This window comes from Tinamus guttatus, unplaced genomic scaffold (assembly GCF_059628265.1).
Source record: "Tinamus guttatus ecotype Peru unplaced genomic scaffold, ASM5962826v1 Tinamus_guttatus_pri_ptg000264l, whole genome shotgun sequence".
NCBI classification, from domain to species: Eukaryota; Metazoa; Chordata; class Aves; order Tinamiformes; family Tinamidae; genus Tinamus; species Tinamus guttatus.
The window spans coordinates 791032-808805 of NW_028288798.1; the positions used below are offsets into that span (position 1 = coordinate 791032).

Here is a 17774-nt window from a genome sequence, read left to right on the forward strand (position 1 = left end):
TTCCTGCGTATGGTTGATGCAGAGGAAGCCCTCTTCCAGCTTCCTGAGGATGAGGGAATGTTCTTTCAATCTCTCAAGATCAAGAGATCTTACCTCTGTGTGCTGCATGCAACTAACACGTTCTGTTTCCTCGTTTCAGATTGCACAGAAGCTGAGGCAGGCACTCAGCCGCTTTCCCGTCATGTAGAGGCTAAGGAGCAGCCAGCAGGGAAGAACAACTCCGAAGTGCTTTTCTGATTTGGGGGCAATGCCAATACAAACTTGTTAGCCTTTGCCAGCAAGGAATGAACCAAAAAAAAAAAATCAGTTGCAAAAAAAGAAAAAAGAAATGATTTATAATGTTTACTTTATCAGCCTAAATCCATCAGATATTTAGGTTCTTTTTATCCTGAATGCTCTCCCCTTTGTATCATTATTTAATAAAAGCAGCTAAATAATGCTGCCAGTTGTTGGGATCCAGATCATTAAATTAATGTGTTGCCATGGTCTACAGGTTGGTGTGTGTCTATCAGATGTTCTTTCAAATACTCTTCATCAGAATTACTTTTTTTTTTTTTTTTAAGTGGTAAAACAAAACAAGCTTGAAAAAGTGACTTTGTATTAATTCTCATTGTATCCAATTCAGCTCTCTGCTGGCAATTCAGTAGCCAGGAGGAGTTCTATTCATATATGTTTCTGGTGCATATTCATGATAATCTGAATGAACACTTTGTTTTGGAAGTTTTGCTTCCCATGTGCAGCCATGGCATACTATTTTCATTACGACTTCTGGTGAACACTTACTCACTTTTTCCTTTCTTTTCTTTCTAACTAAAATCTTGTGTTCTTGTGACACAAAGCCGCAGAGCTTGTGTCAGGCTCTCTTTCTTCCTCGCTATGCACTGTGCAAAAGACAAAGTACAAATAAGGAAAGAGCCACTCAGGAAGGTGTGAAAGACAAGTTTTCCTTACCAGCATTTTGATCCCCCTAAAACATTATGCCATAAGGCACTAGTGCTGTCCAAGGCCAGCTTCCCTTCTGTGTCTTTAGGAGTTTTGAGTTTTTCAGCAAAGGGGACACTAAGTCACATCTAACCCAAGCCGGTTAAAGTACCGGAATTCCAGTTACACTCAGGTCTTCATGTAGCCATGCAGTTTGCTATTGGCTTGGGTTTACGTTTTATTAGCTTCTAATGCTAACTGAAAGGTGACAAAGATACAGAATAATGTCACTGGTTATAACACAAACTCTATACTTCGGTTACCATATTTTAATGAGTGGGCAGGTGTCATCTTCCTTCTTACTGTAATGCCATTTGAAGCCTAGGCTTAAAAATTTAAAAAAAAAAAAAAAATCTGTTCGAAGTGGGTATGAACTAAATTCACTCGATGCCATAAGGAAGTAGGAAAGCCAAAATGCTGGTTTTGCTAAAATATATCTAGAATATAAACACTTTAGCAAACAAACAAAAAAAAGACATCTTACCCACAAGTCATTCTATGTAACGGGTACAGCCTGGCTGAATAGTTGCCTTATTCTATTTTTCATTGGTGTTATTTGTGTCCCAGAAAAAAAATCTGGGTCTGCCTGAATAACCTGAAACCAAAACAAGACTAAGCCTAAGTCTAGATGCTTTTCAGTGTCACGGGTTTTGTTCACATTTTATAAGCCTTGTCTTTTTTCTTTCCTCCTCCCAATTTTAGTCGTTTGCTTTCAAAATTCCATAGTGCAGTGTTGTTTGATACAGCCATTTAAATATGTACAAATTGTAAAGAATGTGTATAAATGTTTTACACCAAATGTAAGATCTGCCGGCATGTAGAAGCAGCTTATATAATAAATTGTTACAATATGTACAGTAAATTCTGAATTCAATTTTTTCAAGCAGCATTTTTTCAGCATTTTTGTATGCACTTTTTGGTAAATAAATGTCTTTGTAACAGATTCTTAACTTGGGGGAGGGAAGGGAGGTCTTTTTACCAATCTCTGAACAGCTCTGTATGCACTAAAGGTGAAGATTTTAGTTCCTGAACAGACTGTTTTGGAATCTGAGTGTAAGCTGTGCATTTCCAGTGCAAGAAGCTGCGATCTTAGCAACTCTGTCAGAGACTCAACACTTTTTTTTTTGGCAAAAAGCAAAACTGTTTAAGGATTTCCAGAAAAATGAAGTTAAACTGATAATAAATATTTATGTACATCTACAAGGCTATTTTTTTCTTTAAAGTGATCACATTGCTTTAACAGGCTGATGCGGTAGAAGGCTGCGCTCCTTGCAGCACTTGGGCAGCTCACACAGCTGAGGAACACGAAGGCATCTGCGCGTCTCCCACGGAGCAGCCGTCAGGACCTAATGGGGTAGCAGGGGGACCGCAAAACGATGGCGACTGCGTACGGGGTATAAGCCCTTTATTTAGGTCAGTGCATCTTGTGGCTGCTGGAACCCTTCTGACTGCAAAGAAGAAGTAGAGCACAGTGCTGCTGTTCATTCACGGGGCTGTGTTAGCGTGGTGCTGACCCAGAATAGAAATTAGGTTGTCCCCTTTCCCCTCTTTTCTTCCACTGAGGTACGTTCATATTGGCATAGTTAAGTCTTTGCACTGAAGATGCAGTTGTAAAACAAGAATACGAAGTTTCAGTAGGACTTGAGCAGTCTCCCTCCTTTATTTTGTCATAGCTTAATCATTAATCCCTGGAAAGGGATTAATGCTCCGAAAAGCATTAAGGCCTCTTTACTGGCCAAGCATGCTTTTTGTCAAAGGTGGGGTATATCCAAGCAGTGACATTATCCCATAGCTTTTGTGAAAGAAATAAAATATGTTACTTTTGGCTTAAGTTCTATATTTCAATGGCCAGTTACTACTAAAATAGTAATTTTTTTTCAGATTATCAAGATGTAACTGTATAAAGGGAAGGAGTACCTGTGTTTCTTGTCTGCAGGAACATATACTACATTGGTCTGCCACAGCAGATTTTACTTTTGTTACTTTTTTTGTTTGTTTTTGGTGGGGAGGAAGAGTCCCATTAGATCTAGTGCAATTAGATTATTCTTTGCTGTTCTAAAGCCCAGCTTTGCCTGAGCACTGAAGTTTTCAGAATATTGAGTGGCTTCTACTTTCTGTGACATAGTTTTTGAACATATTACCTTTAGCATGTAAATTCAGATGAAATAATACAAGTCCGTTTTGCTGCTAGTAAAGCTAGTTTTGTTATAGTGCAGCAAACTAATTGAGGCCAGCAGGCATGTAAAGGACTGCACTGCGTGTCTGTGGTAACTTGACTGCATTTAGCACGCAGCGAACAGGGCAGAGCTGCTGCAGGGCCGTGTTCCTGTGCGGCCGGAGCAGGAAGCCCAGTGCCCACGGGGATCTGTGAGCGAGCAGCCGGGGCCGTGAGTGAAGCGTGGAGTCTCCACGGTCAACAGCCATGGTTCTGCTTTCCCCTTATCCATATTTTTCCACAACTTCTTTTATATGATAAACACAAATAATACTGATATAGTAACTGCTTGCAGCAGAAGCAATCACGTACAGCTTACAACTCATACGTGCAAGTGCTGTTAATGCATTCTGGAAGGAGAATTGCAGTTCTTTGCTTTGCAGTACGTTCACACTGCTGACCGCTACTTTCGTGTCGCAACTTGCGAAGGAATGGACTCCAGTGTGACGCACCAAAGACTGAAGACATTTTATTAAGCATCAGGTAACACTTATATACCGTACTATTCCGGATACAATACCTTATTTGTCCACAACCATGCAAAGCGCAGCTACTAAATAAACCAATAATCTAAAGGCTTAAACTAAGACTATCCAATCAGCTTCTTGATCACGCAGCAGCTGGACAGTTGCTTTTGCTCCTCGTTTGCTGATAAAACACCTGCACTGCCATACTTGATGTTAGTTATCTACTAACAAGACGTCCCACGCTACTATCCTTGGAGTGGGTCTCCACATGTCCCCCTTCTTCATTTAATTACTGTATTGCTATAGCTGTTTTTAAATGAGCAGCCATAATTTGGTCAAATGATCAATCAATCAATCATTGAACACATAATAAGAAGCAATGCTAACACTAACAATAAACACTAACAATAAACAAAATACAGCTAGTACAATGATTTAAAACTTTACAACTTGGGTTAACACAGCTAAGCAAAAGGTTGTTTAGTTGGTCCCATGGTTTGATTCTGACAAGCAGAATAGTGTCTTTTTCCCAAAGTTGTTCTTGATCCACATTTGAATCTGCTTCTGAAAGCCCCCCTTCTTTATATATAAGTATGGCTTGTTTCAAGGCACAGTCCATTAAATATTGAATTGTTTTTAACAAGCATGGGATACAAATTAAAAGGCAAACAAAGATTATCAGACATATCAATCTTATCTGCAATATTCCTTTAATCCATGCGGCTAATCCTAAATTCCCAAAAAGATTCCCCAAAATAATCAATCAATCATTGAACACATAATAGGAAGCAATGCTAACACTAACAATAAACACTAACAATAAACAAAATACAGCTAGTACAGTAATTTGAAGCTTTACAGCTTGGGTTAACACGGCTATTTAATGAACCTTGCAATTACACAAGGCACCTTTTCCAGCTTGTAAGCGGGCTGTCCGCTTTGTCAAATCAGGTGAGAATTTGAACGCGTCATTTGGGACGAGATGGAAAAATCCCACGTCCAGACACACAACCAAGGGGGAGCAAGAGCAAAAATTCTGCAGGTACAGAAAGAATGAGCAAGCTCGGTTGTCTGTGTGAAGAATTTTGATCTTGGTGACAGACTACATGGTCGGAAAGGAGTCCGTTATTGCCAATGTACCATTTCCCTCTTGTGCCAATAGGGAACCCCAGGAAGTCAACATTAGTAGCCGATGTTAGGGCTCGCACCTTCCCTGCTAGATGTTGGTATTTTCTAGCCTTTTCTGCTGCAGCGTCACTCCAGGTGGTTAGTCCACTCTCGTAGCGGGTAGTTACATCCACTACCTTGGCACAGGATCCCTTCACCAGAACCAAATCTGGCTTGAAGAGCTCATTGGTGTTATCTCTGAGATGGGGTTCTATATATATCACCCATCCCAGTTCCTTTGCTTCTTCAGCCAGCACACTACAGATGTCATTATGCCTTCTAATCCTGGCCTCCTGGACAGCAGGGCAGTAGCGAATTATGTGGGAACAAGATTCCCACTCCGCAGGACAGTGCCTACATCCCCTAGGTGCGCCCTCGCCCAGACCACGCGCCAAAAACTCCCGGGTGGGATAGACATTGGCCCGCAGCTGGATAGCTGTTATTAATTTGCAGTGGGGAATGCGGCCATAATGCAGGAGCCAATCATTACTGATTCGGTCATTCTCAAAATTCCGAACCCCATGGCCTTGCGATTTTAGATTGGTCCAATTTTCCATTTCGCTCTTTCTCCACTTACAGGGAATGGGACAGATGGTCTGTGGGGTTCGTCTCTCTCACTCAGACAAGGCCTTGTCGGCCGCCTGTGCCTCAATCACTGGGAACTCCCCCGTCACAGATGGTCGCCCTCCTGCCGAGGTCCAGACCTTCTGGATCTCATCCCGGATACCCTCTTGGAGTACCACACTCCTGATGACAACATCCTCTGATTGGGTGATCTGCACCAACCTGCGAGCCTGTACATTCGGAATTAGGCTCGCCGGACGGGGAAGACCCAGCCCACCATCCTTGTAGCTGACGTATATAGTAGCGTCACACGTACTGCGCGGTAGATGTAACCAGCTCTTGACGGCAGATCTTACGGAAAGGTCCAGGGAATGCAAACGAGTGGCGCTCAGGCCCACATGATCTGTGATGAACAGCAACCTTGGGAGGGCGTAACTCCTCAAGATGTCTACCTTCTGGAGTGCCTTCAAAGGGGCGCCCCCGAGGTTCTTCACCCAGCGTCTCAGCACCTCGGACAGTTCCAGTCTTGCTAGACCAATCCAAGGGTCTCTCCCCAGGCTAAGATATTTCTCGGAGCTGCCCGGATCCATCATATCCAATTGCATACCAGCAATTGTCCACGGGTCGCAGTCATTGATGGTATATGACTCTTTCATCGGCCTGATCAAAAAGCTGTGGCATTTTGGTGCTTGAACCCACAGCCCGGTCCGTTGACAAAATACTTCTACCACCCAAATACTCTGCTGCATGCCCTCCGAAGAGTCACTGAGCAGGGCGAAATCATTCGCAAATGCCAACGATGTTATTTGTTGGTCACCATACTTGTAACCGAGGCCCCGATCTTCCAGATGGCACAGCAAGGGATCTAACGCAAGACTGAACAGGATGGGAGAGAGTGTGTCTCCTTGTTTCACTCCCCTGAGGATCTTAATAAATTCTGATCGCTGGGGACCTGACTCCAGACACGTTCCAGCATTGGTATACAGGTCTCTCAGGATGTCGATAATGTGACCGCTGACACCCTTCTGACCCAGGACATGGAAGATATGTTGATGGTTCACAGAGTTGAAGGCCTTGGCCAAATCGACAAACACAACTCCAAGGGTCCTATGATCTCGTTTTGTGCTTTTGATGAGCACCTGGAGGAGCTTCAGGTTTTCCGAGCAGCCAGGAGCTGCTATAAACCCCCTTTGCCTTCTATTAATACGGCACGCTCGCCGCAGTCTAGCGCTCAAAATCCGAGAGAACATTCTGAGTATAATGGACCCAATGGTGATGGGCCTTCAGTTGTCAATGTTCCCGATCATCCCGGGATCGGCCAACTTTGGGATCAGAACAGTCCGACCTGCCTTCACTTGATCCGGAACCCATCCTGCCAACAGCCACAGCTTGAACAATTCAGCCATTCGGCTGCCCTGGGGATCAATCTTAATCAGATCCCTCAGGGAGAGGCTGTCGGGTCCCAGCGCGGAGTGTCTGGATGTGCTTCATGACCTCCTTAGCGGAGATCATGGGCTTGAAGGCACCATTGTCAGCCTTCCCCAAACTTCGGAATGAGCCCAAGCCGGTAAACAGGGCGACCTCCTCCCACCTTCTCTTGAAGACGTCAGTGACTTCTTCCATTGGAAGGGGGCACTTGATGGACTCGACATCGTCGAGGATGATCCCAGCAAGCTTTCTGCAATCCAAAGCAAAAAGCTGCTGGAACCTGAGGTACAAGCCCTGACGAACCGCCCTGCGCTTCATCCACCTCTGCTCCTCTCGCGCAGGCACAGCCTTGGCTGGGTGCTTACGATGATGACGCACTCTAGCTGCCGCGAGCTTCCCCTTCGCAAAGGAGGCCAGTTCCTCCAGCGGACCGGTGATAGTCTCGGAGCCACTTCCCATATCTTCTAGCATCTTCCGGAACGACGTCTGGTCCTGCAGGGACCAGCGCACAACCACTCTCCAACAATCTTCTATATTCTCTCTTGATACCTTCCACCTCTTCTGCTTCAGGGGAGGACTCCCCACTCATTGATGACACCTCCCTCTTCTCAGGCGACGATATCTTGGTCGCTGCTGCCAGCTGTCTCCTCTTATCGCTGATCTGCTTCGCCGATTTCGATGGCAAATGCTCCGAGATCAGCTTGTTGATAAATCGCTGGTTCTTGAATCTACTTTCCAGTTCAATCAGCTGAGCCACCTCCGCCTCGGTCCAACAGCCTTTATGAGCGCCACGCTTCCCTTTTCCTTTCGGGTGAGCTGCCTCTATCCGTTCCACATTCCTCGTAAGTGGGTGCACAGATCTTTTGTGCTGAGACAGGCCGTGCTCCTCACAGCACCATTCGGGTGCATCCAGGGAACTCTCCTCCACTGGGGGCCCCCGGCACTTCAGGAAATGGCACGCAATGCTATGATGTTTCTCATTCGTCCTCCCACATCAGGAGCACTGAAATAGGACCCATTTCGGACCATGGGCCCTCCTAAGATATTCCAATAACACCGTTACTTTTGTCACCCTCATACCACAGCAAGGACATACTGGATGATCTTGTGGAACCTTCGACCACGGTCCCCAGTAAGAGAGTCATAGTTACTCCCATGGTTTTATTCTGACAAGCAGAATAGTGTCCTTTTTCCAAAGTTGTTCTTGATCCACTGGTGCATTTGAATCTGCTTCTAAAAGCCCCCCTTCTTTATATATAAGGATGGCTTGTTTCAAGGCGCAGTCTATTAAACATTGAATTGTTTTTAACAAGCATGGGATACAAATTAAAAGCCAAACAAAGATTATAGGACATATCAATCTTATCTGCAGTATTCCCTTAATCCACGCGGCTAATCCTAAATTCCCAAAAAGATTCCCAAAAATATTGAGACCATTGTCTTGATGTAATTTCTGCACTCCTTGTAGATTTTTGATGCTCTTGTGGATGGATTCCGAATGGGCAGATAAACTCATGCAGAGTCCATCAAAATCTTGACATCCATGACCTTGTGCTAATAACAAAAAGTCTATAGCAGCTCTATTTTGAAGCTAAGCCTAACATCTTAACAACAGCCCACTCAATGCCAGGGAAGTAGCATTAGTCTGTTTCGCTAGCCAACAGCCAGGCTTATTTAAGGTCCCTAGCGCTCTCTCTGATGCCACCCTGGGTGTAAACAACGATACTGCTACGATCTTTGTAGTGTTCCAAAATGTTACTTGGTCATCACACACAGACTGACTAGCATGTAGGGCACGCTTGGGGCATCTTCTATGGCTAGTAATCATAGAAATGCTGGGTGTCAATACAGTCAGCATTCCAATGCTGCATGGTCCGCCACATGCACGAGAGGGAATACCAGGTCAGGCACAATCCCTGCAAATTAGAAATCGGCCATTAGGTAACTTGTATGGGTATCTACTAGATAAGATTATATTCGCAGCAGTATAGTTGCACCAAGCAGTGGCATTTCTATACTCTGATAAGGTAGCATTCAACCATTGTATTTTATGTGGCTCCGGATCCTTTAGATCTCGTCTTTTGTATCCCAGAGGCTAGAGGATACTTCTTTCCAGGTGATCCAGTCACCCCCTATAATTAAAACACACACAATAATCCATTTTTACTGATCCTAACAAATCCAGGTCTTGGGGCTCGATGTTCACTTTCAGAAACCATAGGATCCAGTTGTTTCACTTATCAGCTATGTCAGTAAGTTTATCACTGCAATGACTGTGATAAGAATGGCGTGATCCATCGAGCATGTATCCATCTTGGTCCTGAACCTGTAGAAACACAAGCATATCCTCTATCCCAGGTTATTTAATGAAAAGGCCCTTCCCACAGATTCGTCTGTGGGTTTTTGACAACAATCTGGGCTTTATCCTGAACTTTTTGTTCTGTGTGAATCAAAATGTCGGCATATAGGGAGGCCCTCTTCTGCCCAGTGATTTAAAAAATTCAACATACAGCAAGCTTTTGATATGCGTTCCTGTGGGGATAACCGTATGCTTCCCCTTTTTTGTTTTTGTAGCATATTCTTAAGGGTGCCATGTGTATGCTCAATAATTACTTGGCCAGCAGGTGAATGAGGGATACCAGCGATGTGTTGGATTCCCCATTGCTGAAAGAATATTTGCGTTTTTTGGTGCTATATAGGGTGGACCATTATCAGTTTTTATAGTTTTTGGCACTCCCAGCATTGCAAAAGTCATCATAAAGTGTTGACACACATATATGGCCTTCTCGTCTGTATGTACAGAAGCGTACCTGCAGGATGAAAAGGTATCAACAGAAACATGTACAAACTTAAATCTCCCAAATTCAGGGATATGCATTACATCTGATTGCCAGATTTCAAGCACAGAAGGACCATGAGGATTTACTCTGAGCGATGGTACTGGTAAAATGCACTGGCAGTCTGGGCATGACTGTATGATTTTTTTATCCTGTTCCTGAGACAATTGGAATGACCTCCATAACGCTTTAGCATTCTGATGATAAGAATCACACGACAAATGTGCTTGTGTGAAGCAATCCAGCAGAACCACAGCTCCTGCAAGGCTGTCTGCTTGAGCATTACCTTCGCTAATAGGTCCAGGCAGCGAGGTGTGTGAGCGTACATGTTGGATAAAGTACAGATAAGTCCTTCTGTTTAATAGCCATCTAAGCTTCCAAAGGAGCGCAAATAGGGTCTTGTTTGAAACCTCTTTTAAAAAGGAGTGTTCTAACGTAGAGACTAATCCTGCAACATAGGCCGAGTCTGTTATAATGTTAACTGCAGAGGACCAACGGGTAAAGACACAGACGACTGCTGATAATTCCACTATTTGCAGTGAGCCTGTAGCGAAATGTATGTCACTTTCCCAGTGCCCATCATCATTTTTCCAAACTACAACTGCACGAGCTGTCCTGCCCGAGCCGTCAGTAAATACTGTAAAAGCATCAGATACTGGCGTAAGGCTCAGCTAGGAAACAGGTAATAAAGACAGTTGAAAGACTGTATGATTTTATGTCCTGGAAAGTGGATGCGGAAAATCTGCCAAGGCACACTGAAAAACAAAAGACAGGTGAGTCAAAAAGGTCAATTGTTTTGTACTGAGTAGCAAATAAATAATATCAAGCTCTGCGCCAGCTAGAAACATCAAATGCTCTATTCCCTCTTGAATAACCATCATGATCATATCAATAGCGGTAGTGACAGTTTTGCCAAAATTATGAGGCAGATATAACTATTCTAAGATTATCAACAGGCACATGTCCTGTGGTATCCGTTGCTCTAATAGGCCATAGGGCTGGAAGCTGGAATAAAAAAATAAAAAGACTGACAGGATAATTCTGCTTTCGGCTATGAGCAGTCTGAGTAGTTAATTTGTCCACAACTTTGTAAAGCACAACTCGTGCGGGAGGAGTAAGCTTTCTCGGGGATGTCAAACTCATGCTCTCTTCTAAAAGCTTATATAGAGGATGTAATTCCTCCATGGAAATCCCTAAGGAGGGACGGATCCAGTTAATAGTTCCCAAGAGCTTTTGAACATGATTCAAAGTTTTTATGTCTGTCTTTAGGGTCAGTGATTGCAGCCCAATCTGATGATCAGAAATTTTCCATCCTAAACACCGCCAAGACAAAAGTTGCCTGTACTTTACCCTCTGCAATCTTTAGTCCTGCAGCCAACGCTGCTCGGGTAATCTGATGCAGAGCCTCATCCCGTTTCCTTTTGCTCTGCAGCAATCAGTATGTCGTCCATATAGTGACAGATGAAGATGTTATGAAATACTCGCGTACTGAGCTTAAAACTGCTGCCACAAATTGTTGACATAACGTAGGACTATTCTTCATGCCTTGGGGTAAAACTCTCCAATGGTATCTGTTACGTGGCTCCATAGCGTTATAGATGGTACAGAAAATGCAAACCGAGGCGCATCTTGCGGTGCAAGTGGAATGGTAAAGAAACAGTCTTTCAAATCAAATATTATCAAAATCCATGTTTGGGGTAACATTGCTGGAGAAGAGAGTCTGGGATGTAAGGCTCCCATATTTTTGATGACCTCATTGATTTTCCTAAGGTCATGTAACAGTCTCCAGGAATTTTTTCTTCTTTTGAATCACAAAAACCGGTGTATTCCACGCGCTTGTAGTAGGAACTATATGACCAGCTTGCAACTGTTCATCTACTAACTTGTGTAATTGCAGCAGTTTATTTTGTGGAAGGGGCCACTGATCTACCCACACCGGCTTGGCTGTTTTCCAGATTATAGGTGGGATCTGCTGCTGAATAGTGGCCCCTAATTAAAATCCATACTTAACTGTAAGCCCCATTGACCCAAACAGTTTCTCCCCCATGAGGTAACAGATCCAGGCAATATAAATGGTCTAATGGTTGCAGTTTTCCCTTCCACGCCAATAATATTTATCAGTCTTTTGCTTTGCATTGGGGTACTCTGCCCATCAATTCCCGAAAGCGATGCTTGTGCATTCATCAGGGGTAAACTGCTGGGTCATTGCGAGGCAGCGATGACTGTAATGTTCGCTCCGCTCTCTTAAAATCTCTTGTACAGTAAATTTTATCATTCCTGCTTGTAATGAACAGGATATGTGCAGGCGATTCATAGTTATCTGTTGAGCCCAGAAAATCTCAAGTTGCCCTGCGGACCCAAAAGAGCCTGTGTCGCGTTTAGTTTTTGCAGCATTTGGTGTCTGTGGTAAAAAGTATACTGGTTGTGCTAGTTGGGTTCCTGCTGGCACTGTACATGGCGGCGTCAGAGTCCATACCATTATGTTAATTTCTCCTTCAAAATCTGCAAAATCTGCATCGATAACTCCAGGCAGCACAACTAGTCCTTGCTTTGTTGTTGAAGATCGTCCGATTAACAATTTCTTTATAAGGATTGCCATTCCTTGTCCAAGGGGGCTGCGGATGCCAGTTGGAATTAGCACAATGGATGTATCAGTAATTAGCACTTCTGTTGTGGTGGCCAGCTTGTGCTGGCACGCAAGCAGCGGCTGCTTCCTGAGGGGGCTGCCCTGCTGTCATGGTGCAACCCCTCGCTGTGCTCCGCTTGAGGTTTCCCAAAGGGGCTAATGGTTGACCATCTTTATCAAATTTTGATCGACATTGACTAGCATAGTGTCGTCCTTTGTGACACCGTGGACATAATCTGGGTGGTCCTCCCTTTTTTGCTTGCATTTTTGGACAGTTACGAATATGCCCAAATTGACCACAAGCAAAACACGGATTTTTCATTGACATTGCCGCAAATGCTTCAGCTATCAATGAGTACTCATACTGTTTGGTACCGACATTATTACACGCTTTTAACATGTCGTCGATGGTGGGATCTTTCAGGGACCGTAACACCCTCTGACAGTTGGGATTAGCATTTTCAATTGCCAATTGCTTGAAAATGTATTTTCGGGCTTCTTCATTGTCAATTTGCTTCTCCAGAGCCTCATTAAGGCGATCTAAAAACTTCTTATATGGTTCATTCACATCTTGTCTTATATTTACAAAAGGTTGTCGCTGTTTACCAGCCTCCCGGACAGCACGAAGGGCGCGGAGAGCAAGTGCCTTAACTTGCTGCAGGCCCTCAGTGGGAATTCCTGCTTGTGCTATTGTAGCACTGTGATCGCCCTCCCCCATTAGCACATCCACAGTAACAGCCCATAAAGGACTTCTTTTTGGCAGCCGCTGATTTTCCTCTGCCTGCGCTCGAGCAAGCTGTCTCATTTTCGACTCCCACATCGCATATTGCGTATCAGTCATAATCACGCGGAACAAAGTTTTAAAGTCATGGGGAGTAAATACAAATGTGACGCAAAGTGCATAAATAAGGCGGGTGATATACGGAGTGCCAAGGCCATGATCCATCATTGTGCACCGCACGTCCTTAATAAGATTATAAGACAAACCTTCCCAACGTGGATTCTGGTCCGGCGCATAGCTAACAGGGAAGGCTTTCAGCATCCCCACATCGCCTGCCTGTCTTGCTTCTTGTTTTACTGAGGCTCGTTTATCATGCGCATCTGGAGGGTATAAATCTGGCTCCTTTTCAGAGTCAATGGGGCCCGGGGCAAAAGGATCATCGTCCGAATCATCAGGCGGGAGTACCGCAAAAGCTTTCACAGCAGATCCCCTTTTCTGACCCCCAGCAACACATGATTGAGGCAATGAAGGCGCGGAGGGGGTGCCAGAGGAGCCGACCCCGTGATTTATGTTCGGCTGTGACCCACTGTGAGATTTTAACATTTCAAATGCAATTTGTCATTGTGGCAACAGGCCGGCAGCAGCCTTATCACCGTGCGTGGCACAGTCCCACAGTCGGACTCCAGCTTGGTCCCACCTCTCTGGATCAAAAATATTCTGACTATTTACCGAAGGATCGTTTTTAGAAGCCCATGCAAAAAGCCTTTGCAGATCTTCTTCACCTACATTTTTTCCTTGCTGTTTCAAGATTTTGAGAAAAGCTTCTAAAACATCCTTCTGTTCCTTCTGAAGTTGTGACCCCATAGTCCCCAGTTGCTTACCTCTCTCCTTTTAAGAGGCCTTTAATGTGCGCAGAAAGTAAGCTTCTTTTCAGTTTTATCCTTATGCTTCCTTTCAGCGTGAATCCTGGAGTTCAGCTGGGCGATGCAATCGTTTCGACAGCTAGTTGTCGGGCCCCAAGTTGTGCGACGTTTGTTGCAACTTGCGAAGGAATGGACTCCAGTGTAACGTACCAAAGACTGAAGACATTTTATTAAGCAATGGATAATACTTATATACTGTACTGTCCCGGATACAATACCTTATTTGTCTACAACCATGCAAAGCGCAGCTACTAAATAAACCAATAATCTAAAGTCTGACACTGAGACTATCCAATCAGCTTCTTGGTCACACAGCAGCCAGACAGTTGCTTTTGCTCCTTGTTTGCTGATAAAACACCTGCACTGCCGTCCTTGATGCTTGTTATCTACTAACAAGATGTCCTGCATTACCGTCCTTGAAGCGGACCTCCACACTCTCGTGTTTTGCTGTATATATCTAGCCTGGCTAGTTCTTTCCATACGGTATTTGAATACCACACACAGAGCTTTCTAGATATCTATAACAAATGCAATTTAGTTACATACATGCCTTCAGAACCATACTTTCAACTTAAAATAATGCTCATTTCTGTCATTGTATTTACAACTCTGACCAAGTTAGTGTTATTCAGTTTTTTCTTTTTAATCTTTCGGTATGACAGATTATATGCCCACCTACTACATACCATCTAGCCATCATATTTGGAATATGCTCCCTTAAATTTCTTACAAGATTTGAATGTGGGATACTGACAAAATTATTACTGAAATCTTTTGTATTGTCCCTGTATATCCCCTGCTATTAGTTAGACTAATCTACTAGTCAAAGAAGGATATTTGATTGTTTACATGGATTCTTCTCAGCAAATCAGGTTTAACTTTTTTTTCACCATTTTTTCTTGATTTCTTTGAGCCAGGTAGCAATACTCTGACCCCACTGTCTTATATTTATTATATATTGTTATTTCTTTATCCTGTTCTGTAGCTGTGTTCTCTTAAAATACATTTCAGTAAGTCACAGACTTTTTCATTAGAAATGAAGCAAGGAGGTATTGTGTTACTGCGTAACATTTATTATTTCTGCTAGCAGCAGGCTTTTCCTTCCTTTTTATTATTCCCACTGCCTTCACAGATTTTTAAAATTCAATACAATTAAAATTCACAAATTTTAATTTCACAATTAAAATTCACAAATTCATACAATTAAAATTCACAAATTTTTAAAATTACATGCTAATGAATTTACTTTGTTTTAGCAAACACTTATCAAACCATAGTCACCTTTAATTCATACTGCTTTCATTTGTCTTTGAATCTCAGTAGACCCATATCTAAAACTGTTACTCCTTACTGGTTTATTTTATCTCCCGAAATATGTCTGTCTATCTCCCTGTAATTTATAAACTGATATTCCCAAGAGAGAGCTTTCCTGAGCATATATGATAGAGGAGAATTTACAAAATGCAGGAAGTTGATAGCATCAGGAAGTTAATATATCATCAGAATAGTGACAAAATGGTGGGTGTATAAATATTGCAGAAATTGTAGAAAAAATATTGGAGACTTTAAGTATTGAAAAAAATTATTTTGATTTATTCTATATTAGTTATGACCTCAGTTGTTAGTCTGTTCCCAAAGACACTCATCAAGGGAGAAGAGGAAAAGTGTGCAAAAAGTACATGCTTATATATATATATATATGTATATCACATATATAGATAGGATTGTGCAATGTTGGTGCCTCCTGACAAATGCCGATGCAGTCCAAATGGGCTAACAAGTCTGGACAGGGACTCCAGCAAAGAAAGGTGTCAAACTGACAAACGGGACCTGCCAAGTGGGTTGGTAACAGGGAGGTTATTTAAGCAGTTAACAGAATCAATAAAGGGAAAGGGAGAAGGGAGATTTATAAAGACCATTTGTCATTTGCTGGCTGAGAAGAGGCTTGGCTGGGAGACAAGAAGAGCATTGCCTGAAGAGCTTGAAAAGATACAGAGAGCCTGCGAGTCTGAAAAGAAGTTGTTCTTTGGAGTTTTTAATTAATTTTCAGGAAATCCTGAAAAGATCTGCCTTAAGTCAGCTGCAGTGAAGGAAGAGTCACCATTAAGTTTTTGTTTAGCTTTACAGGCTCCTGCTAAATTTACTATATTTGTAACCTGTACCCGCTTCCAGTCATGATATGTCTTTCAGGAAAACTCCCCGACTCCACCATGCGGGGTTACCTAGGAAGGAGGTGCTTCAGCTGCTGGGAGCTGAAGGGTGCTGGGCCTGGGCACAGGCGGACGCCGCGCTCCCGTTCACCACACGGGTGCCTGGCAGAGAGGCCGGGCCTCTGCGCGTGGCGCTGAGCTTGGGGCAGGAGGAGCCGCGCAGCCCCTGCTCCCAGGGCAGGTCGGCAGCGCCCGGCCCAGGGCAGCGGCCCCACGCGTTCCCTCACGCTTCCTCCACTCAGGAACAAGGTCTGCTCTTGCCTGAGGAAGAACGGAGCAGCATGAAAGTGGGCACCAGGTGAGCAAATTCCTGCGTCTGCTGCTCCCTTAAGTTAAACACATCTGAATATATGTGATTTTTCCTACAGGCTCCCTTACAGGAAATGTTACTGCAGGAAATGTTACTCCTGTTACTGCAGGAGGGGAGCGGGGAGGGGAATGAGGAGGAAAGGGTGAACTTGTATTTCACTTTGTACTGCCAAAGTACTGTACTAAGATGTGTATTCTCTCTGTATCTCACTGATAGGGAAATTGAGGGAAAAATCAATTAACACAGGCCAGGAAGGTAGGAGGGCTGAGAACAGAAATCAACTATTAAATCTGAGGAAGGAATTTTATGCTGAAGCTCACCTAAATTCCAACTTGTAACCCCAATCCCTGCCCATCTCCCCGCTTCAGTTGCTGCCTAACCTAAAAATTTCCTATCATCATGCAGCTCCTGTAAATGCACCTGCATTTATACGATGCCTCAGTATGACGACGCATTTGGAGACTTGAAAATAACCGGGCAGCAGCCCACACTTCACAGAACCGTGACTCTGAATAGCACTTTCTTACACTTTCTGTGCCAAAAGAGTGGATAGAGGGACTTAAAACAGGGCCTATGTTTATGTTTTGATGGGCAAGCTTTTTATTTGTGACCAGTTCTAGTAGAATATGAAGAAAATCAGTTTGCTTTTAAGACAAAAACAACAAAAAATGGCCATGGCATAAACAGTATGACAACAGTATTCCTAAAGCAGAAGCTAAAAATATATTATCAGGCTTCTTTCTGGTTTGGAAATGTGTCAGAATAACTAGGTTAGGCAAGTAAGGCACTAGCTCTTGTTCCGTAGAGTATACGAGTGGTAGCTGATTCTATGTACAAATCTAGATAGACACAATTTCATCTTCTAATCCTATTGAATAAAAAAGTTAATTAAAATGCTTTGCTTTACTATGTTTATTTTCTCTGCCTTACATTTCCGAGGGAAGAATGTGTCCAGCTGAAGTATTCAGGAATGCATATGTTTCCTTCGTACTCAGCCTCGGAACAGTATTCTCTTGGTGAAAGTTCAAGGCCTCAGTGAAATTAGCAATCAGAAGAAAAAGGTTTTTGCATAATTATAATGCATACTAATGCTTTCCATTATTATGATCATAATACTCCAACCTATTATTCTACATCCACCTACAAACTGGCAGATTATTATTTAAATAATGGCCAAAAATACACAAGTTGTTTTCAAAAATGCTGTTCTCTTCCACAAAGAGTAATTTAAATGCCAAGCAATCTGATTTTTCTCAAGGAGCTTTGTTCCTTGATGGGACTCTCTGCTCCCTTGCTAGTGCAGCATCCTTATTCCCAGAGTCAGC

The 17774-nt window shown here is 43.3% G+C and overlaps 1 protein-coding gene and 1 long non-coding RNA gene across 3 annotated transcripts in view; one reads left to right on the plus strand and one right to left on the minus strand.

Moving 5' to 3' along the window:
* Nucleotides 1-279, plus strand: part of SNX9 (sorting nexin 9) — a 52452-nt gene extending 52173 nt beyond the window's left edge. For both annotated transcript variants that reach the window (XM_088527211.1, XM_088527212.1), the window contains exon 18: nucleotides 140-279. In XM_088527211.1, the coding sequence (XP_088383337.1) occupies nucleotides 140-187 (48 nt within the window). In that variant the 3' untranslated portion in view covers nucleotides 188-279. The remainder of the gene's footprint in view (nucleotides 1-139) is intronic.
* Nucleotides 1-17774, minus strand: part of LOC148594267 (uncharacterized) — a 507147-nt gene that overhangs the window by 254923 nt on the left and 234450 nt on the right. The window lies entirely within an intron of this gene.